This window comes from Convolutriloba macropyga, chromosome 7 (assembly GCF_964194025.1).
Source record: "Convolutriloba macropyga chromosome 7, txConMacr16.3, whole genome shotgun sequence".
NCBI classification, from domain to species: Eukaryota; Metazoa; Xenacoelomorpha; order Acoela; family Convolutidae; genus Convolutriloba; species Convolutriloba macropyga.
The window spans coordinates 9,722,489-9,746,919 of NC_134474.1; the positions used below are offsets into that span (position 1 = coordinate 9,722,489).

Sequence of the window (24,431 nt, forward strand, 5' to 3'; positions counted from 1 at the left end):
CTGTTATTTTGGGCAAATTATTGACGATCTAATTAAATATGCATTTGAAAATCATTTTGAAGTCTCTAGAAATGAATTAGATACGTCTATTTCAGCTGAAACTGTTATCGATTTCAAGATAGGCTGAAATTGCTTTTGCGATAACAATCCTGCGCATTGACGAAGATTGCTGATCAGAATAAATATTGACTAAGACGTTAATTTCGATCGAGTAAATAATAACTTGCTAACAATGACGTTATGAATATTTATACCTGCGAACTATCATAAACCGCAGTTTGGTGCTCATTTCTGCAATTTAATCTATACACAGGTAGCCTCTAAGGCTTAATACATCCTTTATAGTTTTGATTTGGTTTTCATATTCTATATATTTTATTATAACTAATGTTAAATAAATAGCATAATTTTCTTAACCACATCGAGCATCGTTTTGCTATTAGTGCATGTTTAAAGTCATGTTAACTATTTGGTATCGGCTTAGTTTTGCATATTTGAGTTCAGTTTCATAACTAGAAGATAGAACTATAGAACTACAAATCTATTAGATTTAGGAGAGGGAGAAAGCGAGACGTATAAACTGACGACTGTTTGTTCTATTTGCTCAGTTTCACTCTTTGTCGACCTTACTGACTAGAATTGAGGAGAAAAGGATTTTAGTACTGTTATTTTCCCTGAAAGCATTACCGTTTTAAACCAATTTTCCACGATTTTTTTTACTTGTATCGCGATATACGTTGTTAGTATTACAGTGTTTCACATTTCCAACTGCTGCCTGCTTACATAGCCAGCCGTCTGCTATAGTACTATAGAGATAGTAGAAATAGTAGAGCTATAGCTTGTAATAGTTCCACTGTGCTCTCTCTTAATTTGGTTCATTTTCCTAGACGCTTTCTGTTGCCTAGCTCGAAATTTATTCTCGAGAGCTGTTTTCCTTATTTTCTTTTCCCTGTGTGCACCGCTACGCTTATAAAAATTGAACTGAATTCAGCCAATGAGAATTTGTGCTTTAAACATTGATGAAGTGTTAGTTTCTTCCTATTTTACTTTTTACTGAAGTCTTATTTTTCGTATTTCAGATTAATTTGGCATGAATAAGGACACAAATGTACTATTTCAGCTGTACTTATAATTCTTTCTTCAATTAGAGCTGCGCTTTTTTCCGGCGTTCTGATTTAAAAACGTACATTTCGACCTCAGCTGAAAATATTGACTGAAAATGTTGCGCGACACCGATCCATACACGCGCAGTTCCTCGAAACATCACAAGTCCTCGAAACTTAACAAGTCCTCGGAAAGCCTCAAAGATGGGTCCTCCTCTCACAGTCATCGAAAGACACATTCGAGGCACCATCACGGAAGTCGTCATTCGACCACCAGCAAACACCTCAGTCCCAAATCTGCCCGTCACAAGTCACCCAAGGGTTCCAGTTGTCATGGAAACTCTGGGTTGCCAGATATCACCTTAATGGATACTGGCAAAGGTTCTCCACCTCCGAAATTGTTGAAAATGTCGCATCAACGAGCTACAGATTTCAACAATGACGATGGAATCGACTCGGTCGGATCTTCATCGCCAGGAGTTCAAGAGGTGCAATCGCAACTATTTGATTTGGGCAATTCGGCCGCAAATTTGAGATCCATGAATAGTTCAGACTGCTCAACAAGTCCTGAGAGCGAGTACAAGAACAGTGACCAACGTATGTATGGCAAGTATTCGGGTGACTCGACTTCTGGGATCTCGTCAATGTCATCAGGCGGGTCCGATGCTTCCCCGAATTCCTACACTTCAGGGGACAAGGAGCGGGAGAGATCCCTTAACGGGGAGAGCACAGACCCTGGTTCGGATGGAAGCTCACCTTTACCCTCGGTTATTTCCAACTCCCTCCAGTCCAATTTCCAGACATCTTTATCAACCGTTCTGGAGATCAACACGCTACCTGTCCAAATTAAGCAGGAGATGAGTGGGAAAGAGTCGCCAGTTGACAACGAAGACTCCCGTCAAGGTCTCCCGCTGACCAAATCTGACTCTGGAGCGAGTCTACCTGGACAAGGAAATTTGTCTGGAGCAAGTGTGGCAGACAAATCTTGTCTGGTCTGCGGCGATAAAGCAACTGGTCAGTGATCCTTTTGAGTTCAATTTGTCAGATTGGTATAGTCACTGCTGTGGTTATCCAAAACAGCTGCGATTTTCACAAATTGCAAAGCAATGAACTGCAAAATACTAACATTGGGAAAATAGCACGCCTGTGGGATATATCGGCTAATATACAAAGATGAAATATCAATTTTATAATCGTTCCCGAAATATACTGTCTTCATTTCTTTAAAACACATTTACTTGAAAGCAGTCTGCTCTGCGAGATTTTTCGATTTCCAGGAACTAAAATACGGGAAATTTGCATAGTGTTTTTAAAAATAGTCGCGTGACTGTAAAAATCACTTGGGAAGTTTTTTTAACATCGATTGAAGCTAGGTGTTTTCAGTGGTCTCATCACAGTAACGTGATCTAAATTTCATCATTTGTAGAATGATGAAATCATCCCCCCCCAACTACCAATTATCTTATGCGCAGCTCAGTTATAATGTGTCATTACATGTTAATCATTACGTGTTAATATTTTGGGGGTTGCAAATAATATGCACCCACTAAAAATCCGTCCAGTATTTAATTTGAATGATCTGAGATTTGGTTGTTTGTGCAGGCTACCACTTCAACGCATTGACGTGCGAGGGCTGCAAAGGTTTCTTCCGTCGCAATTCTCAGAAGCTGGACGAGCTGAGGTGTTCTTTCAGCAACAACTGCAACATCACCAAGGTCACCCGAAGACACTGTCAAGCATGCAGACTCAACAAGTGCTTCCAAGTCGGAATGCTCACCGAATGTTAGTACTAAAACTCATCTAAAACTCATTTTACACACCAAGCTGCATCCTAAAATTCTTGCAAGTTCTGTAGTCGACTTTTTAATTGATCTCAAACAAAGTGCCAAGTTTTTTTTTGGGTCTTACGGGTCTTTTTCTGTGAATTTTGGCGTGATCGATCTCGTCGTCTGACGCTTTGACTTTTCGAGTGACTTTTTCACGTTTGACTTCTGGGTTTTTGTTTGATTAAAATTTTGATTAATTTTGATTAAAATTGCTCTCCTTTACAATTTAAGCCGCAAAATTGATTATCGCTAGCTTAGTACTGAAAGTTGAATCCAAGGTGCGCGAAAATGGGTCTATTCTATCTTAACAGTGGTCTATAATAAGCTCTAATACCATCATTTTAAGCCGGTTATATTATTGTTTTCGGCTGTAAGGAGAACTTTGAACTTTTTCTGTAGCTATTACCAACTACTCAACGTAACTCTTGACCCTATGGACTTTTTTTTAACACGTTAACTTTTTTTTGGTCACATTCTTTCATGTTCAATTTGCCCCGAAGACTAACTTGAAATTTTGATGTCGCTGTTTTAAGCGTAGCTCGTGTTCATATCATTATTTTTAATCAAATTTCGGGTAGAGAAATTGACTTGGTTACAAGAGAATGTTTAGGTCATTTTGAGATTCTTGATCATGATATGTTGTGCGATAGAGAGCAATAATTGCTAAAAAAGAAATTCAAATTTATGTAAATGCATTAGTAGATAAAAGACTTTTTGATAAAAGGATTATTGAATCCTGAAAGCAATAAATAGAATGGAAGAAATTGACATTTAAGCCATCATTTTCAAGTTAAACGCAAAAGGGGTTAATTTGGATTGTTTTGTTGATATTTTTAATGTAGGATGCAATTTGCGTTTATTTGTTTCATCTGATGAGGAAATATTGTTTGAAAGGCTTCCCCAATAAAAAATTGTGTGCTCGGGTTTTATTGAAGTGCAATGCACGTTTAGCGGTTGTTGCTTTTTATTTGTGCTCCTATTACCCTAATTTACTGGAATAGGACTGAGAGAAAGAATAAATTAGGTCACGCGAGGGAGATAATTGATAGAGGGAAAAAGTGGAAAATGAAACGGGGGCGAGATCGTCATTTGAAAATCTTTTTTAAGCATTCTAGAGAAATTCTAGAGGGCAAAGTTTGACTTACGTTGTCACCATTGAAGTGGTCGACTTAATCGAACCGAAAATTTCAAAAATGTCATTAATTCGTCACTGTGGATAACTAGTGTTCAAAAGAAATTGTTCCAAACCCAAATCTGAAAAAATTAGTGGGAGTAAAAATTTTACATGTAGACAATTGACACATAGAGTGATGTAATGGAGTGTTCTAATTTTTTTAATTAAGAAAAGGTTATTCTAATTGAAAACATAGTCATATGGTTATTAGTCATAGGTTATTCTAATAGAAAACATAGACAAATGTTTGGAAGATATGGTTTAGCTGATATTCAGGTTCTGCTTTGTTGCATCAAGGATTGATTATAATAAATGTAGGATGGTTTGTAGTTGACAATCGTTGCAAGCAATTGCCTCGATTTGAGCTCTGAATCTTTGTACCCTTTTGAAGTATGAACCCCCCTTTCTTCAGCTTTCGAAAATTGCGTGGACAGAATATTTAGCAAATGTGCATTACTGATAGGAGTAACCTTGATGAATTTCATTGACGTTTGGTTTTTTTTAATGAAGAAATAACATTTTGCGTAAAAGAACTAATAATTTATAATGTATCTAAATATTTGATTTTCCGAAGCCATTGGTTGAGTTCTAGAGTTAGTTGAAGCTCAAATTTGTTCCTGCATATTTTATGACAGTTTTCCATGTAGTTGTATATTGATTTATTTTTAATGAAATGTTGTCAAGGCAATCCAATGAATTTTTAATTAAAACCTCTCTTGTTTTAGTATCTTCTGGGAAATTTAACTTGCGTAAATAGTAGAACAGATAGGATAAATTATAAAAGCAAATAAGATACCAAAACAGGAAAAATTGAAGGAACAGGGTGTTTGCTGACCCTGATCGAAAACAAAGTTCTTGCAAGAATATTGCTGCTAAAAGTAATAACGTCTTACAACATGAACTTTTCTGAGAGGGGTCTGCTGTTTCGGTGAAATAGGTGCAAATAATATGCACCCACCTAAGCTGGGGGGAGGGGACAAACAGAAAAGATCCATATGGTCATTTTCTATCGTGCAAAAAAAAATTCTTAAGATTAGTCTAGTCTTTCTGATTTAAACTTTCTCGGTTCAAATTTTTGTCGGGTAATATTCAATTTGGCTTAAATCGCATCATGTTCACAGTTCCAAGTGTTAAACATTAGTGTTGGTGTAACTGTTAGTGTGTGTTTGTTAGGCATAATGACTGAAGAGCAGAAAGTGGTCCGCAAAATGAAGAATACTGATAAACACAACCAGGCAGCTGCAGCACAACACGAGGCGGCAGGGGGCATTTCTCACCCTCTCCTCTCCCCCAACTCAAACAACCAACCAGACCCAAGGTAATAACCCCTGAAGTACAGACACAATTACCCTGGATTTGGGCGTGACGTTCAAATTGGCTCTCGTTAATTGTTGCTTTTACATGCAATTAAACATGCAATTTTGACGGTTTAGAGTCAGATTTTTGCAGATATACTTAAGCAAGTAATGGGTTTTCTAGATGATGGCGAATTAAGGAAATTTGGCCATTTTGCTATTGTGTACGTATTCCATTAAGCGGTTTGCTCAATTTGTTATAACGCCGCTAGCCTAAACTTACCTCCTCTCTATCTTATTTGTAAAACTGTTTTGAACTGCAACTTTTCTGTCGCGTTCTAAGTTTGATTTTTTTGGAAAGATTATGAATAAATTACCGACTTTTTTCTCATTAATCGTGATTATAATTGTGAAATAAGGTACTCAGTAACCGTTGCATTCAATCAATGCTAATTTAAAGGCTTGAATTGCGTACTTTTCCTATCCTAGAAAATTAAGTAAAAAATTTGCCATTTAAGTTGTGACGCGTTTCCTTGAATTGTTGTTTTTTGTTTAGTAGCTATGTGAACAAATTATCAAGGGATAGCATGGATAACTTGATCGGGTATCGTTAGCTTGTAACAATATGTATCATTAGCCTCTTATAATGGAATGCTCTAAAATCACTACTTATGCGTGAAACGAAAAATCAGATGATCTTAAGTAGTCGAATGAACTGTTTTGTATTCCGAAGTAAAAAATTATAACAATCTCATCTGTGTCTTTTCCTCCCACGTGAACAAACATTTTGTATTCACAAATTCGCGTGAATACAAACCAACAAACAATCTTTTTCATTGATAGAGTTACATGTGAAGAAGTACTGGGCATTTCTGATTAAGTAAACTTAGTTGACATAGTTTTGAAACAGGAATTGAGTTGATAAACCGAGTTTATGTACACCTAGTAAGTACTCGATTGTGATTGGTCAAAACTTCGGCTCGTTATGACGTCAGCCTACTTGTACGTCACCCGATTTCATGGTCTTGATAGAGGAGATTTAATCAGTTTCGTAAAGTTTAGGATAACAATTTTTGAGCAAAGTAACTGGATACAAATTCCTTGAATTTTATATAATTTAGACCATGTACATTTAACAAGAAAAGGTACAGTCTTAATTTCTCACAAACAAGCAAGACTAAAAACTCTGGGCTGGGAACATTTCAACTTTTATTGCCCCCCCCCCCCCCGGCAGGCACTCACACAGTTTGTTCTACAAAAGTATGGCACATGTCATCAAGGTTGCACTTAACTTGCTCTCGGAAAAGAAGCATATATATTTTTTAAATTAATCTCTTTCTCTTTGTGTTGCAGATACTCATTCCACAATGGTAGCCAAAAGAGATCCAGGTCCAACAGCATCACTGGACTTAACCAAGTGCCAGCGGGTCCAGGGGGAGCTGGAGGGGATAGCTACAGTGGGGGGTACCCCCAAATGCCCAACTACCAGCCCCCCAACCAGGAGCAGCTGGCGTTGATGGAGGAACTGAGCATCGAATATCACAACCTCTACAGTAAGAGAGCGACAGTGGAAGATGTCATTAGCAATGTACCTGTAAGTAGTTTTAGATGGCTTCTATTTTGTAATACATGCGCATTTCATGCTTAAAGTTTGAGAACTCTATTCTCGCTCAGTCCATTCGGTAGAATATAACAATCTATAGCTTATAACATATAAATTGTAATATCTAAACCTCTTTTTATCCCCAGGTTCGAATTTTATCCCCAGGTCTATGTAAAAAAAGTCCAATAGTACTTCGAGATATTTTTTCTTAGACTCACAACTTTTTAATTGAGGAGCTCTGGCGTCTTTCAATGTTCAAAGTTGACTTTTTGAGTTAAAGATGTTGCTTTAAGAGTAACAAAATGGATATAATTGAAGATAGCAGTTTTTTTTGGAGTTGAGTAGTGATCAGACACTAGTGTTAATCCGTTTCGATCCTCTGATGTCTATTTTTTAATCAATTTCAGCATTTTAGTGAAACATGCGTCGTCTATTTTTGTCTTTAAGTTACGTGAAATACAATTACAAGTTCTTTATGTGCCAATTACCAATTTCATTGAGATTGATCGTTGCCTGGCGACTGTTAAAATTTATGGGTTATTTTAGTATCCCCAGGTGTCAAATGATTAAGGATTCTATAATTGAAACCGGGGTGTATATGTGGCTATTCCGGAAATCAGCTGGTGGGTTTGGACGGACTGTCTTTTCTAAATTTAGGAAACTAGTTCGGCGTCTAAAAGGGCTTCAGGATTCTAATTTTAGGCCAATGTCAATTAATATCTGATCGTTTCTTTGCCCTCAAGCCCCTGAAATGTTTTTGGCCATTATTAGTGAGGACACTTCAAATAAATTCGAGAGTTAAGCTTCGTAAATCCTAAATTAGACAGTTTATTATGTCTCTGGGTTCTTGTTACTAAATATAAACGGAAATGTTTTTCAGTATTTTTTTCGAAGCATAGAGGACTTTTGTTTGCGTCTATCCTTGACGACAGTAGCGGTAGTGTTAAGGGTATATATAATAAATGGTGGTAGCTTTAGTATTACTAGTGTGCCATTAATAACAGACTAATTCACCTCAATTCAGTTCGTCCTCTGTCAAATTGTAGCTTATATTCTATCCCTGCCCTTGTGTTCAAAACACTCTAAACACCGCAACCGCTGCTGTATACTCAACATGCATTTAACCTTCAGTTGCAGTTTCGTCCTCTAATATTATGAAAGCAGAGGTTAAAATGGTACTAGCGTACTGGAATAGCTTTGCTATGATCTACTGTCGCTTTTGGAAAGCTAGTTCATCGTAAGACATAACACACACCAATTTTGTTTGTCAATTTATTCGTTCTTACCACCAAATTTTGTAGTACATCGTCAAATGCAATGCTAGCTAACCTAGCTGCTAGCAACCTCATTTTGAATTCACCAGCTAAAGAAATAAGGGCATACGTAAACACATAAGGAAATATAAGCTAAGGGAAAACGCATTCGAGAGCCTATGTGATATATTTTTCCTTCAAATACAAAATGGTAATATATGCTACCCTGCTGGTATTTGAGGTTACCGAATCACGCTAATTTGTTTTCTCTCGGGTGTTTGAATGTAGACTCGTGCTTGTACTAAAATGGATCAATATTGTATTATTTTGATCAATTGTACCATTTTGACGTTATTGTAGCTATTCGGCTAAAACGTTCGGTTCTTGTAGCCTGCAGTTGTTATATATTACTCTTGATCTATTACATGAACGCGAAATCTTGAATATTTGCTAGTAGAACATTATACTATCTCGTTTTGAAAGTATATAACCAACGCACGCAGTTTTGAAGCGCATATTTAATGCTATGACGGGTATTTGAAAGGCACATTTGTATTGTACTAATTTTCGAAAAAAAATAAATGGAAATATTTGACAACGGTGGTATCTATCGTGTAATGAGGAATTCTACCTTTATAGATAAAATTTTGCCCGTCTAGGTAGTACATACGTAACTTAGGAACTGATTTCCTTAATGTGTTTGCTGTTTGGTTCGTGAAACGAGAATGGTCGCTCGGTAATTATGGCTAGTCTTGCTCGCATTTTGATTCATGTTAACCTTTATTCTTTTGTCTAGAGATCATAGCTCTCGCTTTTTAATTTTGGCTTTTCTTGCTTTGAATTTAGCAAATACATGCTCTTCTACTAACGTCATTTGCATATTGTAGTGGACGCTAGACCACTTTTTGGCTCTGAAAGTGGATTTAATCCTGTTTATGCCAAGAGAAGGTTGGGATTGACTGGGAATATTTTAGATTTATAATGTACGACTTGAAATCACATGACCTATGGCTAGGCTCCAGATTTTCACTCTCGCGCTTAAAATGCTTTCTCGGTAAATAGATTTTAACTGAATTTTGAATTCTGTAAACATTGAGCGGGTGAATTGTTTGCCTTGAATTACATGTCTAGGGGACCCATTCACAGCCAATGAACTGTTTCCAAGCTGGTCTGTATTGTCACACCCTCCAATATATATACTTTTCATGTGCTTTTATGAGCTTACAGAGTTTTTGAAATCTGAACGAGGAAAGTTTAAGGAAATGAGGATCATGGATTGGCTAAGATAGTTGTTTGGGTCAAAGTTTCTGCCAAAGGTGAGAGGAAAATGCGGTACCAAGAACTGCTCTCATTTAGTTCAAACTTTACTCGCAAAATATTTTAACAATGCGCAATTTCGTAATTTAGATCTTGACGTTTGTCATGTAATTTTAATTGCTTCCAAAAATATTGATCGGTTTTTGCTCTGACATCTCGGACTCAAATTAATCAGATGGTTTTAAAATGCCATTCTGAGAAATGCTCGGAGCTGCGATGCTGTAGCTCAGCGGAGCTGATCTAGTGGGTTGTCGGGTTTGTTTTTATTCCGACGCTTATTTTTCGTTATAGGTTTTTTAAGCTTAAAAAGGTTTTTATTATTCACTTTTTGTATTCCATTTCAACTGCTTTTTTGTGATGTCTTTGATTGCAATTTAATCAGCAAAATTTTAGATTAATGGCATCACAATTTTTATTTAAGTTTCGAAATGAGTTCAATCAATTGACGAAAACTTTTGCACGTAGAGAACTCAGTGAGTCTCACCTGAGCTTAAAATCATATAAGGTCACGGCAATAAGGCTTAAGATTTTCAGCCTGATAGTAATTGAGCATATTAAAATCAAAACTACCCTTTTTATGTTAATTGCTAATATATCTTTTACTCTCAAACGAAGTTTAACAATTATATTAGTCCTGTAGGTCTTTTTTATGCGATTTTTTGCTTGACCTATTTTTCGTCTGACCCATTTGAATTTTCGTCCTTGAAAACAGGAGTAACAGGTAGCGCCCAGCGGGCAGTAAGTGCTCTTAGAGTCTTTCAGCCCTTTAGTCTCCTAGTATGCGATTCACAGAATCACAGAAACTGTTTTGGAGACTTATACTTATGGTGTGAAGGGCGGTTCTTAACTTATGGTGTGAAGGGCGGTTCTTAGAGGTTGACCCAATACCCCCCCACACACACACACCACCACCCCCCCTAACCATACAACACCCCTCCCCCACATCAGCCCGTTCTCTCACTTCACGCCCTCAATCCCCACCCCTGCACATCGTTCAGGCCGTAAGGGGCCGTGCAGCCAAAAAAACCCCTCCTACCGTTGCACAACCGCACCCCTACTGTCGCCCGCGCCCTTCACACTGTTGCCCCCGGTGCACCCCCACCCCGCTGCGCTCACCTCACGCCCCCTTCAATTAAGCTAAAGCTAGCTTACTAAACCATGGCTAGTTACTGACGAAGCCAACAGCTCGCCGGTTGTTTGAGAGCAATTCGCCCGACGTTAGTCGGTTATGTTTAGTTCACAGCTTGTGCAACATTTTTTGATTTTTTTTTACCTCTCTAGTCTAGTTTCACTCTACATTCTGCTCAACGTGCTTTTAAGCGGCAGTTGATCGGCAAAATAATGTAGCAGCAACAGAGTCAATATTGAAAAATAAATCAAATAGAAACGGAATAAACCCAAATATTGCCATTTTAGTTGTCCGTTGCTTCAACTTTGTCCTGATAAGTCCGAGTTACCATCTTTATTGCTGATTGGGATTGCTACTAACATCAAAATAGTTCACACTTTAAAAATGTTTTTGTACAAAAGTCAATTTTTTACTGTTCTTTCAATCCCAATCGTTGTTATGGGAATTAATGGCTGTTTTCCAGGAATCTGCTCGGTATGTTTTTTATTGTTGTACAGTTTACCGAAAGAAAAACGATACTTCCTGAAATAATTAGAAGACTATTTAATTGCTGTAATTTTACGGGAAGGCTACGCTTATGTTTTTTGGTCAATGTGAAATTGTGTGGCATCACGCTGTTGATCAGGTCTTTTTTATCGGCCTTCTCTTGATTTTCATTTAGTTTTAAGGTCAGTCATGCGACTTATTACCTCACATCCAACTCAACTTTTCATTCTTTAGTTTGTGTAATTGCTGAGTAGACTCTAACTTGGCACACCAGTTGTTGCAATCCGTCGCACCAATTGATAAAAATGGCATGGCTTTTTGGACTAATTTTCCAGGCTTTGTTCTTCCTTGATATTTTGAAACCACAGCTTTATGCAGCAACCGCAGCCGTTTTCTGTCAATCTGGGGTTATTTTTCAAGTGGGGTTTTTATTTTGGAGTGGCATTTTAGGAAAATACGTGGCAATCTGGTATCGTTTTGGTTATTGCATTCTTGAATTCTAGCATTGTGTTGTACCTACTAAAAAACACAAGGTTGATCAAGCAGCTTTTCAAGATATTTTCTCGCGGTATCAAATATATTAAGATATTTTTCCGGATTAATAGAAGTAGATCGTCCAATCACCAATTCACCAGAAACGAGGTTAGCTAACAGTTTCCTTATATTCGTTAATATTAAGCGACAATTGTGCAATCAATGAAATAAAATTGGATAGCAATCGCCAAAAATTTGGTCCTCGAAATGAGAAACCTAAGGCTACGCTCGTACAACTCGCGACAAAGTGCAAAATATGTCGATGAAACAAACACGATAGAATTCTCCGTGATGGAATGCATGCATCGGTGCCGTTTTCATCGAATGCCGTTTTATCACTGCATCATAAATAAACCACGTACAGGTCCATGAGACTAACAAAAATGTCTGCGTGAATCGTCATGTGAAATGACAAGGCGCTGTTTGTTAGTGAAATATTAAAATTGTGCGACCAATTATCTTTAAACCAGAGGAGGGCACAAACAACTAATGATAGTTGACACTATCCATATGATATCTCATTCTCTCAGGGCAGGTAGCTCATGGTAATGACTATGAAAGCAGGTCCGAAATGATCAGAGTATAAAAAAATTTTTTGTCCTGAATAAGTTGAAAAGGATGAGTACTTTACCTATTATTTTGAACTTGTAGCATCTCTTTTGTTCCTCAAGCTCAAGTATAAGATTTATAACCAGCAAAATTCACATCGGTAGTAGATCTTCATATTTGGTGGCTTCTAGAAAATCGTTATTTTTGGTTGTATGTCAGGACGTTGCACGCATGTACGCACTAATTTAAAGTGTACTTATTCTAAACTTATAAAAAAATGTATTAATTTGCTGATATAGTTTAGCTTTTTGATCGGAATAGTTATCTGAATAGTGTACAATCCTTAATGAATTCTAATGCAAATGTTGTTGAAGTTAAGAACTAGGAGATCAATTACCAATAAAATTTCTCTTTTAGTTCATGCATAAATCAACTGTGGTTCGACTCAAAACGTGAACTGAGATAATTAATTTTTGTAATCAAAATGTAATGAATTTCAGTTAGTTGGTATTTGTGGTCTTTTTAATTGCTCTCAAAGAAAGTTTGTAGCAATTATATTAGTCCTGTTGGTGTTTTTATGCAATTTTTCGTGCTACCGATTTTCCGATTTTCGTCTGACCGCTTTTGGTCGCAACAACGTATTTCGTGACTCTATGAAACTGTTGCCATGAATTTATGAAGTGAAGAGTAATTACCGAACTCTTAGTATGCGTAAATTAACAGTGTGAAGGGAAATTTTATGCCCCACGACACTTATGATAGCTCTCATCTTTGGCTTTTCTTGTTCTAGAAGATGCTCTGCTGGTGTTGTTGCTAAGTGCTAACCTATTAGAGGAAAGTGTACGGTAAAAAAAAGTTGTTTTCTGCTCAAATTTTTTTTATAAATGTCTATTGAAGCATCTGAACTGCAGTGAAGAGTATATCAGACATATGTTGCAAATAAACATGAACATTATTTTTCAACGAATCAAATTTTACCATTGTCATAACACTTTTTACCTTTTCGCACTCATTTGGTCCCCTCTCAATCGGTAAAGATCTAAACTCCCTTAGCTTAAGCTAGCGACTACCAAGGCGACGTTTCCGAGTTGATTTAAGCTAAGGGAAGTATTGGTTGAGTTTTATATCGGTTTTTAAGTTTCAGTTCATATTTTATCATTTACAATGAAATTGGTTTCCCAAACGATTGTTAGGGAGTGTTTTTGCGTAGTGTTTTTCAACGGCTCTCAACCGAAGAGCATTTTTTAGCAATTATTGTTGCGTGTGTGTTTAAGCAAAACTTGCTTGACTGATTTAACGTTTCGGTTGACTTTAGCGTTTGACCTCTTGTTTTGCTCTATATGGCTTCTAATTGTCCTTATTCAGAATTCTAAGGAGCCGGACTCAATTTACAATGAACGCTCTAATATAAGTGCGCCGAAATCGGCCTTTTTTGTAGTGCAAATCATATCATATTTGTGGTCTAAGAAGTGTGAGTCACATAATTTGAACCCCTTGGTGACATGACGCTTAAAAAGTCAATTACAGTTGACCCCTTTGTGTTGTTTCCTTCAATACATTTATATTCTGTACGAAAGTTCTGACGTGTTATTGCGCTAATTAGATATTTAATTGGTAAAATTTTTCTCAGACGCAACAAATCGTCTGGCGGCCGTTAAAAAGTTTTGATGGATGTTTAAGTTGGTAATTAAAGTTAAGTTGCTCAATGAATGCAGCAATAGAGCTATCGAATTATTAGAAATTACCGTCAGAGCATATCTTAAAGTTGACAAAAATTCAAATTTTAGAAAGCACGTCAAAGCAAAACGAAATGTTTATAATGGCCGCACAGCGATAGCTGGGGCTATTATTGGCCTTCGCTTGGTTTTTTTTACGCGAAGAGGGTTATTGAGATTCCACAGATTTTTTAAGCTGACGCAAGTTTGTTCATGACTTGAACTTTTGACTTCTTTCGTTTCGAATATTTACCTCGAATACGTTTTTGATTGTTTTTGATATATACGTTTTTGATTGTTGACTTCTGTTTTCGAACATTGGATTTAACAGTAGCTTGGTTTGTAATGTATAGTTTTTAGGAACTGCTAGAAATATTCAAGGTGAAGAGGTCATTTTGAGATTTTTTTTATCCTATATAGGTCCCCCTACTTATCTAAACTACAGACCCCCACCTTCGTCGTCAATATTTCTGTTCCGACGGCACAATCACTTGTTCTGTGTTGATTCGGTCATGCAATTTCAATTGAATTGCATGCGTGGCGTCATTTTTCACTCTTATTGGAGCTAGATTTGTTCATTTGCGTGATTAAGTTTTTGGTCACGCGTGACTTACCTCGCTCTCAAAAATGACTTCCTGACTCTGAAACTGACTTTTCGTTACTTCAATTCAAAGAGATAAGGTCAAGTGAGTGCGTGTCACTCTAAATGAAGGTTACTGAAGAGCAGCTGATAGAATTAGCAATAACTTATGCGGATTCGTAATCAAAATATAACATCTCAGAATTCAACAAAAAGAAATTTCTCTTTGGTCTGTTTCTGTTACTATCTTTTTGAGAACGCAGATCTTCGAAGCTATTGTGGGTATTTGCTGACAATCTGTCATCTATGTATGTTTATAATTTATTGCTTCGAGCATGCCAGGTTTGGTGGGTGTTTTAAAACATTGGGAACTCTTTTATCAATAGAAGAAAAAACAATTTTATATTCTTATTAATTATTATACGAAACTTTATACGTTATAAGATTCTAAAATACAGTAGTTATTTTTAACTCCACCAGTTAAATGCTACCAAATATTCCTAGGCAATAAGTTTGTTCAGCCTGAAATATTAAAACTAGTTCTAGTTTTTGTCTCAACGGTTGGGCTGTTTGATGATGAACTCTGTCTCTCCCGTAATATTGATGTTGAAACTCGTTTTTGCATAACGAGGGGGCGTAGGCCGGGTTCGCCTTATTTGAACTGGAGAGAAAGCCTTGAACCTATTTACATATCTGAGCAATACAGTTCTATCAATATGTGTCTGCAATTTTGATTGGCTGGTGAACTTGTCCGAATTACAGTGCTGGAGCGACTCGTGAAATTTGAATGAACTTCAGTGACATAGATTCTAGTTCTGTTTGTGTTATGAAGGAGCTCAAGTTTGCGATTGATGTTATGCTGATATATAAGCAAGCATCATTAGTTAAATGTTAAACCAATGTTGCTAATACCACTGTTGTACTTGATGCTAGCAATATTGGCCGACCGGAGGTTCAGCCGATAAGGAAAAAAATGGGAAATTTACCCGACGCCTAATTTTGATTGGTCGAAAAATCGGATTGGTCAAAATATCACTATTTCTTTCAGCCATTACAATTGGTGTGCCGTCGTGTTGTTGGCTGAAATTCTATTTTTGGGTTGTCGGCTTAAGTACTTGTCGGCCAAATCGGAAATGGCCGTTGTACTTGTTCAAAGATACATGTTATTATACGCCTCAGATGTTTTTATGCACGTTTGCATTCAAATTAAATTGCACATATTTAATGCTAAGCATGTTAAAAATTAACGCGTGTCGCAGACAACTAACCGATTAGTTTTAGCTATTTTTATAAATTTAAATGATAAAATTGATTTTTTTCTCTTTGATGTGCAAAGTTGTTTTCTAGTTCGTCTGCAGTGAAGATGTTAATTAGCATGAAAAATTAAAATTTTTAAATTTAAAATTGACCAATTTTCTAGAAAAATTGAGCAAATTATGTTAATGGATAGTTTGATTTCCGAGCTTATAATTGATAGATATAAATAAAATGAAAGTTTGTCAAAGACAACTTTTTTATGATCTGTCAACGATGTTAGCTATTTAAACATAAATAGTTGATTAGCTCGAAATGTCGCGAATTATCTCCATATTAAGTTCGAGTTGAAGAATTATATTTAGATTAATTAGATCTTTGCTATTATCATGAAACACAATATTTGTATAGCTGCTACTTATAGTCTTTATATTTACTGCTCAATTAATAAGGTATTTCGAGGGGGACTACTGATTTGTAATCGAATATCAGTGATAAAATACTTACCGGCAAATTTTATATTAGTTTCATTAAGTGCATTACGTACAGAAAAAAAAACTAGCTTGGAGAATTGGTAACCTGCATTTGAGTTGATTGTGTATGATTTTTGTTTATTCTGGCTTGGAGATGTTTAGAGCCATCTTTTCACCAGCTTTTGAAAGTTGATTTTCAAAAATTTACCGTTATTTTTGCAAATTTTGGCCTATATAAATACTTCTTTTTAAGAATGGAATTTTGGCGGAACTTTTTACTTGTCAGCGTGTTTGAAATATTTTACTGCGTATAGCTGTTGGTTTCAGCGAGGATAAATTTTGGTTTCGTTTGCTAATAATTTTGCAAAGTTTCAACGAGGTTATTAGCCAACTCGTTGTTTAATTGCTCTCAATCGAAGTTTGTAGCAATTATATTAGTCCTGCTGGTTTTTTTATGTGCAATTTTTTGTACTGACGGCTTTTGTACTAATAGCTTTTTTCGTCTGGCCATTTGAACTTTGTCCTCAAAACAGGTTCAACAAGTAAAGCACGTGGGCATTAACTCGTTTAGTAGTTCTCTTAGGGTCGTACGCCTCACCAGTCTCTAAGTATGGGATTCACCGAAACTCGAGACAAATTCATAATGTGAAGGTCGGTTCCGTTTTGCATCGCCCTTGTTCTGATTTACAGAAGTTCAAAGTAGTAGTTTTGGTAAAATTGTTTACGGTTTTCATCATTTTTTGTTTTTATTTTCTGTTCTCAAACGAAGATTGTAGCAATTATATTAGTCCAACTGGTATTTTTTAATAGCCGCACAGTGATAGCTGGGGCTGTTATTGGCCTTCTCTTGTTTTTTTTTTATTTCGTTGTCGCGATTTTTGTTACGACCATATGACGTCACAACCACTTCAAATTTGCTTTTTGTTCATTCGCTCATGCAATTTCAACTAGAGTGCGTGCGTGACGTCATTTTTCGCTCTTATTGGAGCGAGTTTTTTGTTCATTTGCGTGATTAAATTTTTGTTCACACTTGACTTGCCTCACTCTCAAAAATGACTTCCTCACTTTGAAATTGACTTTTATTTACTTTAATTCAAAGAGATAAGGTCAAATGGGTGTGTGTCACTCTAAATAAAGGTTATTAGAGAGCAGCTAATAGAGGCAGTAAAAACTTATACAGATTTTCAATATAACATATCAGCCTTCAATGAAAAGACGAATTTGTTGGTCTGTCTTTTTTACTGTTTTTTGAGACTGCAGATCTACGAAGCTATTGCGGCTATTTTCTGGTAATCTGCCAGCTATGTTTATGCAATTTTTCGTACTGCCAACTTTTTGTCTGGTCGTTTTTTTTACGCTTGACCATTTGACTTGTCCTCAAAAACCGGTTAAACATGTTAAGTCCTGAGGGCGTTTTAAGTGATCTTAGATCCGTGCGGCTCAAGAGTCTCGTAAGCGGCTCAAGTATGCGATTCACCGAAGCTGTTTAGGAGACATAAATTTATGGCGTGAAGTGTGGTTCTCAGAGTTTGACCCCCTCCCATTTCAACCTCCTGCCTAATTTTGGTTTCCCAGTCTAAGTTTTTAAGAACTTAACATCCTGGACGATTCACTAGGAAAAATGGGTTCTCAGTAAGAAACCATCTTAAAAAAGGTGGAAAATCAGTGTCTCTGAAAGAATTTAATGATTAGCATTAGCAACACTCCCTTTTGCCATCCTTACTCTTGTTCGCTTGATATTTTTCTGCAAATTGACACCTATTTAAAAAATGTCTAATAAGATGTTGCGTATATTTAAGTTATTCTTTATTGATCTCATTTTCATCATTGTAGCAATAAGCATGAAGGCAGTTTTTGGCTTCAAGTAATGACGTCACTGAAATTTTCAAATTGGCTTCAACTTTAAGCATACACCTTCGTTTTTCGCGATCCTTTCTGTACAACTTATTTTTCTTCAATTTTTGACAGCCGAGTCAAAATGAACAGATGAATATCGAATGTCCTACGATTGGTTTTCGTCAATATTTGTCAATACTTAACAAACGAAATGGAAAGAACGTGAAAATTGTTACCTAACAATTTCAACTTTAGCACTAGGTGCTTGACATTGGATCAAAAGACAACGGAACCAAATTTAGGACCATGCATTGAAAATGAAATTATAAAATTTATTAAATTTTTGTTGCCCAAATTATTTTTGGAACACACGACTGCTATTTGATGGCCATTTTATAGCTCGCTCTATCACCGTTGACCGTTTCATTTTGGTTAATAGTCTTTTTGATTTGTCTTTTTTTTGTAAATTTCAATGAATAATAAATAATACTAATTTATAAATGTGCTTTTCAAGCGTTTGGTACACGATGCCCGTTTTGGAAATCAAACATTGCAATGTTTAAACAATGTTGTCTCAGTTTTGAATTCTTGAATCGTTCGAGATATTTTCCTGTCCTATTTATAAAAAGGGTTTTGTATACACCCGAATTCAATAAAACACGAAGAGAATGAAATTGAATTCTTGAGTTTGCATTTTGCTCGAATGTTTCAAAGTCAAGCTGTCAGTATTATTAGATTATTAGCAAAGAACGCGTGTCTCGATTAGACCTCGTTCAGTATAAATTAATCAACAATGCAATGCACACCAATAGTGGTTTCTTTGAGTTATTTGAGTCAGCTCATACTTTGAGCTTTAATGACCTCTAAAATAAAGAGAAGACTGTTTGCTTATTTTTAGAACGGAATTTTCATATAAGTCGAATTATGAATTTGCTCGTATGCAACAACGAACGCGTTCTAGAGGTCGAACGTTTAAAGTGTATTTTATCATGTGTTTTGTATTAAAACTGAAACCAAATTTTCATGATTAAAGAATTTTGATGCGCTTTGTATGAAAGCTATTGAAGCCAGCAGTTTTTTTCATTTTTGTTCTTATGTCGACTTTTTGTCCCGAAGATGTGAAGTGAATTGAGAATGGATCAAAGGCTTAATCATTAATATTTAATGAAATACAATGTATACGCACGTTGCACGTGAAAGTGATGGAAACATTTTTTAAAAAAATATTGGTCTAATTAAACTAACAGGATTATAGCCGAAAGGCCAAAATGGCTAATACTTGCGTAGAACGCAGTATTTTATTGTGGTTATTGTTTCCAAATTCAACAAAATAATAACGCGTTCAATTAGTGGGTCAAAATAATGTTTTTACATATATTTTGCATTTTGAACAGGTTTAAGTTATTTTTCTCGACCTGTTTCGAGAAAAGTAATGTGTTTAAGCGTGAACAGAAACCTATGAGTGCAAGGGTTGCCATTCAAATGTATCAATGTTGCTAATTAGCGTCCGAAGTTGACTTTAAAAATTGGAAGTTCAGAAATTGATAAGATGGAATAAATTTTCAAATTTAACCGAAAATGTAAATGAAGCCGAGAGAATGATAGGCACAGTTAACACTATTTTACATTTTACTGTTTCTCGATCCATTTTTAGAGGTGACTGAACGACTCTAAATAGTTTTATTTTCTTTTCAGCACCGTCCCCAGACTATGGATTCATCTCCGATTCCCTCGAATGAATCCTCCTTGTTCTGTGATCAGCAGGATTCCTTATCAGCCATGAGTTTAAACCCCAATATAATTGACAATCACAACACCCAGCCCTCATTATTCAACCAAAGTCACCCCCCATCCCAAATGATGCCTTCTGCTGATCAGACGCCTCTCACCATCATAAGTCCACCCCAGCGTCCGCCCGATTCCACCCAGATCCACCACCACAACCTGAACCAACAACACCCATCGCTCAATTCCATATCGCCAGACCATCATAATCTCCTCATGCCCGCGCCCCCAACCCGTCCAGTGAACCCGGAACAGCACCAGACCATGCTACCAAGTCATATCCACGACCTTAATCATCACCAACAGTCGCCCACAGTGGGTTTTGGGAACCCTGCTGCTGGGGGAACAGGTACTGGAGGTGGAGGCGGAGGTTTAGCATCGTTGCCAGAGGCAGAACTGTCCAAAATGTGTCGATATTTGGCAGCGATTACCTCAAACAGACTGGAACGATGTGTGGCCTTCTGTCAAAGGATGCCTGGTTTTCAATTACTATCCCTTCACGACAAGGTGCCTATTTATAAGATTAACTTGTTCGTGATCACAACAGTTTACAATAAATCTTAGGAAAATTATCTAAAACAAAATATAATTAAGTTGAACTTACACGGCCGTTGTTATAGCGAACTTTGTTTTGAAGCTCCGAGTGCAAGATTTGTGCAATTTTTAACAGGTGTTTGATTGATTTCCGAAGTTGTTTCGAAATTGATTGACTGTTATACCTTATGGACCTTTGTACATCATGACGTTTTTGTACATGTAAAAATCGTCTAGTCTAGTATGTGCCTAAATGATTGTTTGCTAAAGAACAATAAGGCATCATAGTAACGTGGGCGCTCTTTTTGAGGCATATAATGGCACTGAAATGCAAAAAAGGCAAGGCAATTAAAAATCGGTTCTGTGAACAGCGAATATTAAATAGCTGAATAGTTAACTGTTTTACATTTAATATAAAATGAATGATGTTTACTGAATAGTAGGCCAGGAAGTTATTCAATCGTAACAATAAGGCAAAAGATACCATTTTCCTGATAAATTTGATCAATTGTGTTAGAAGGTTGGAAAGGAACAACCTAATGTAAATTGTGCATAAGATAAGCTTGACATAGCTTAACAAGAAGCGCTACTTGTTCAACGTATACTTGGCTAGAGAAATGAAGCCTTTATGGACCTGCATAGACCCCTAACAAATTGTAATCAGATCTTCGCTAAAAGGTATTATTTCATAAAAATCATTGAATTTCCAATTAACTTTGGTGTCTAGTCCCTTTCGTCCCGTTTTAGTGGGCATAAAGTTTTTACGCTGCCAAGCCTACGTAATATTTATTAACATAGTACCGCGCTAAATAAGCATCTCAAATTTATAACTGGAGGGAGGTATAGTTGGTCTAAAGTTAGTGTGTGTGAATATGGAGTAAAGTGTTGATGTTTGTTTCAGATGAGCCTACTTAAATCGGGTGCATTTGAGATCCTGTTATTGAGGAGCAGCATCTTCATGGATTCCTCCATGGACAAGATAAAGGCTGGCTCCTTCACCCTCACCCCTGAGATGTTGATGAGGATCCCCTACCTGCGTCCCTTCGTCTGTCCCTTCTTCACCTTCATATCCAAGTTCAAGTCCCTCAACTGTGACCTCACTGAGCTCCTCCTCCTTATCGGGGTTGTCCTCTTCTCACCAGGTTAATATCGCTTCTCGTCTCATTTGTCAAGCTTGCAGCTTTTAATTGGCTCATAGCTATAGAAAATATTTCCATCTTTTCCGTTCGTGCCCCCTCCTCCCCCCCCCCCCCCCCAGTACGTTATGCCTTACCCAGTTTTAACTTTTAACTTAGTTTCTGAAGTTTCTACACAGGCACTCAATGCGCATTATTAGGAAGATCTGGATAACCAAAACGAGGATGAAACTGATCGTAGATTTAAATTATAACTAACAATTCTTAGAGAATGTTTTCAGTATTATATACATTAAATGTGTTACAGTGGATATTTGCCTTTGAGTTGCTAATGCTATTTTCTTGTTGGACCTGAATGTGAAGCAAAAGATTTACTCGTCTGGAACAAATCTTTTTGGTAGTAAAGTTTTGATATTAAGCAAATAAAAAATTGCCTTTTTGGAATGCAGGTTTAAGTTTCATTTTTTGATCCTCTTTGGTCCAATAATTGGCTGATTCAGTTGACTGCAGATAAAAATGCAGTGCATATTATACGGTGATTATGATAAAATATTTGTTAGACCAGTTTTTCAAGCAAAACTGGTGTTGATGAACTAAACGATTGCAAGTAGTTTCATTCTGGCGTTTTGGTAAACCAAACTGATCGCATTTTCAATGGCATTGACAGATCGTTCTTTTGAAACATATCAAGTTAATAGGCTGGAGCTTTGCACTGGTGAACATGGGAGACATTAGATTTTTGTTGATTTGCAGATCGGCCTGGCGTGCAAAACAAAGATGCAATTTCTAACATCCAACAAGTCTACGCGGACACTCTGCAGGCCTACCTTTCTACCAAGTACTGCCAAGCATTCCTAGACAACCAGCAGATGGAAAACAACCGGCTCAACCGGGGCCCCGCTCCGGGTCAACCCCAAATGCCCGGAGGGCACAGTAACATACCTGTAATCAAGAGCGAGCACCCAACACAACGTGCCACTTGCGGGGCTTCTCTGATTACAGAAGACGCTCTTATCTCACCCACTGGGCACCACCAGCAGCGGAACCCTATGATGACCAACCAACCCCACTCACAACCTCTGTCCAAATTGACCGCAGCCTTAATAAGCCCAACTAGTAACCTCACCTCAGCCCTTCGCTCGCCCTCTGCCATGCTCACGAAAAGCCGAACCCGGCTGGGTTCTTTGATGATGCAAGTTTGCACTCTACGTTCTGTGAACTTTGAACATTCGCAGAGTATTTTGCAAATTGACGTGAAACGGAAAGAGGATATTGGACCGTTCTTGAGGGAAATGCTAGTCGCTTCTAATTTGAACGGAAGCAATTCCGGAACATCAGCGCCAGCTAGTTCTACTGCTCCTAGTAATCAATTTGGAGAAAACAGTGGAATGGAGACGGAATTGCCCCATGATGAGAACACAGTTACCTTGACAACTCTCTGAGCAAACTGACCTCAATCGAACACTGAATTTGACCCCTCTAATTCATCTGTCTTCAGAATTAACGATGTTCGTTTAGTTAGCATCTGTTGAGTTTACAAACAATTTGATCTAAAACTCAAGCTGGACTAAAAGTGGAACAATGTGTTGTGTTTGGCAAATGAATTAAAAACAATTGAAGTTTAATTAAAGTTTACTTAAAACGAGAGAAATGTTTAATGGATTTTGCTTATTTGTGAGCTAATTGCCGCCTAATCTACCTATCAAATATCTATAAATGATCTATATATTTATGACAAAACACACTTGTAAATTTATATATTTTGACTTGATGTTCAGGTTAGAAAATCTTTATATTCTCCCCTTTGCTTTTTTATTAGCTTAATATTGTATTTTTGATGCCATGTGTTGTTTAATTAGAACTTACTTATGGCTGTTAAGTTAACAGTTTTTGGAAATATAACCCGATTTTATGTCGCTAATAGTTGAAGTTAGGCCACTTATTGTCAAATTAGTACGTTTAAAGTCTATCGCAGGAACTAAATTGTATTTTATGAAGTGAATATTGAATCTCTTTTGACAGTTTTGAACCTATGTGGTGCTATGTCACTTGAAATTGTTGAAAATTTGGTCCCAACTAATTGTGTCGAAATTGAATAATAAGTAATGTTTAATTGATTAAATTGTTTCGATCTGTTCACAGTTGTTGTTCGTTCGTTCATTTTTTCCTTCGATGCTACTACCAAACGATCTAATTTGAACTTTTTTGACTTTTCACTTTTAATGTGCTCATAACAAAACAGGGTTTACTTAGCCTGACAGGACTTGGCACTAGCCATAACAATTACATGCACACCGTTGCGAGCTATACAAACCATTATTAATCTTAATTAACAAACTTAATCTCAATTACTAGTAATTACTAGTTGGTCATATTCCACCGCGGTGATACAGTTATTGGGATAGTTGTCAGTTAATTCATTCATGTAAGTAGTTTATAGGTAAGATTCTGTTAAGTACGTGCATGACAGGCACAGTTTGTTCCAAAGTTTGTTGCAGCTGCGAAGCTGTAAGTTGCGAGGAGCTATATTGCGGTGCTCGTGGGTCTCTACAATCCAAGAATTAGATTGTTTTGCTGTCTATTTTTGTAAGATGTCATACATTTTCCATTACTTTGATCTTTCAAAACAGGATAAACGGTAACGCTCAGTTAGCATTTAAGTTTAATTAGAGGCCCATAGCAAGCTTTAAAATTCCTTCAAGTGATGCAAGTAGTGTAGCTGGTGGGAAGGCCTAATTGAGGGTTAAAAGGTAATCTTTTGAGCCCAAAATTGCAAGACATAATTACTTGTAACGACCATTTTGTGAGCTATGTTTTGGTACAGCAAAGATCAACGCGCAAAATGATTA

General features: G+C 36.8%; 1 protein-coding gene across 1 annotated transcript; it reads left to right on the forward strand.

Moving 5' to 3' along the window:
* The first annotated feature begins 412 nt into the window (after nucleotides 1–412).
* Nucleotides 413–23,798, forward strand: LOC142342592 (uncharacterized). The gene is made up of 7 exons (XM_075393972.1): nucleotides 413–2,117; nucleotides 2,706–2,885; nucleotides 5,277–5,421; nucleotides 6,752–6,992; nucleotides 19,823–20,419; nucleotides 21,348–21,588; nucleotides 22,336–23,798. The coding sequence occupies exons 1-7, from the start codon at nucleotides 1,220–1,222 to the stop codon at nucleotides 23,022–23,024; spliced, it is 2,991 nt and encodes a 996-aa protein (XP_075250087.1). The 5' UTR covers nucleotides 413–1,219; the 3' UTR covers nucleotides 23,025–23,798.
* Nucleotides 23,799–24,431: the final 633 nt, after the last annotated feature.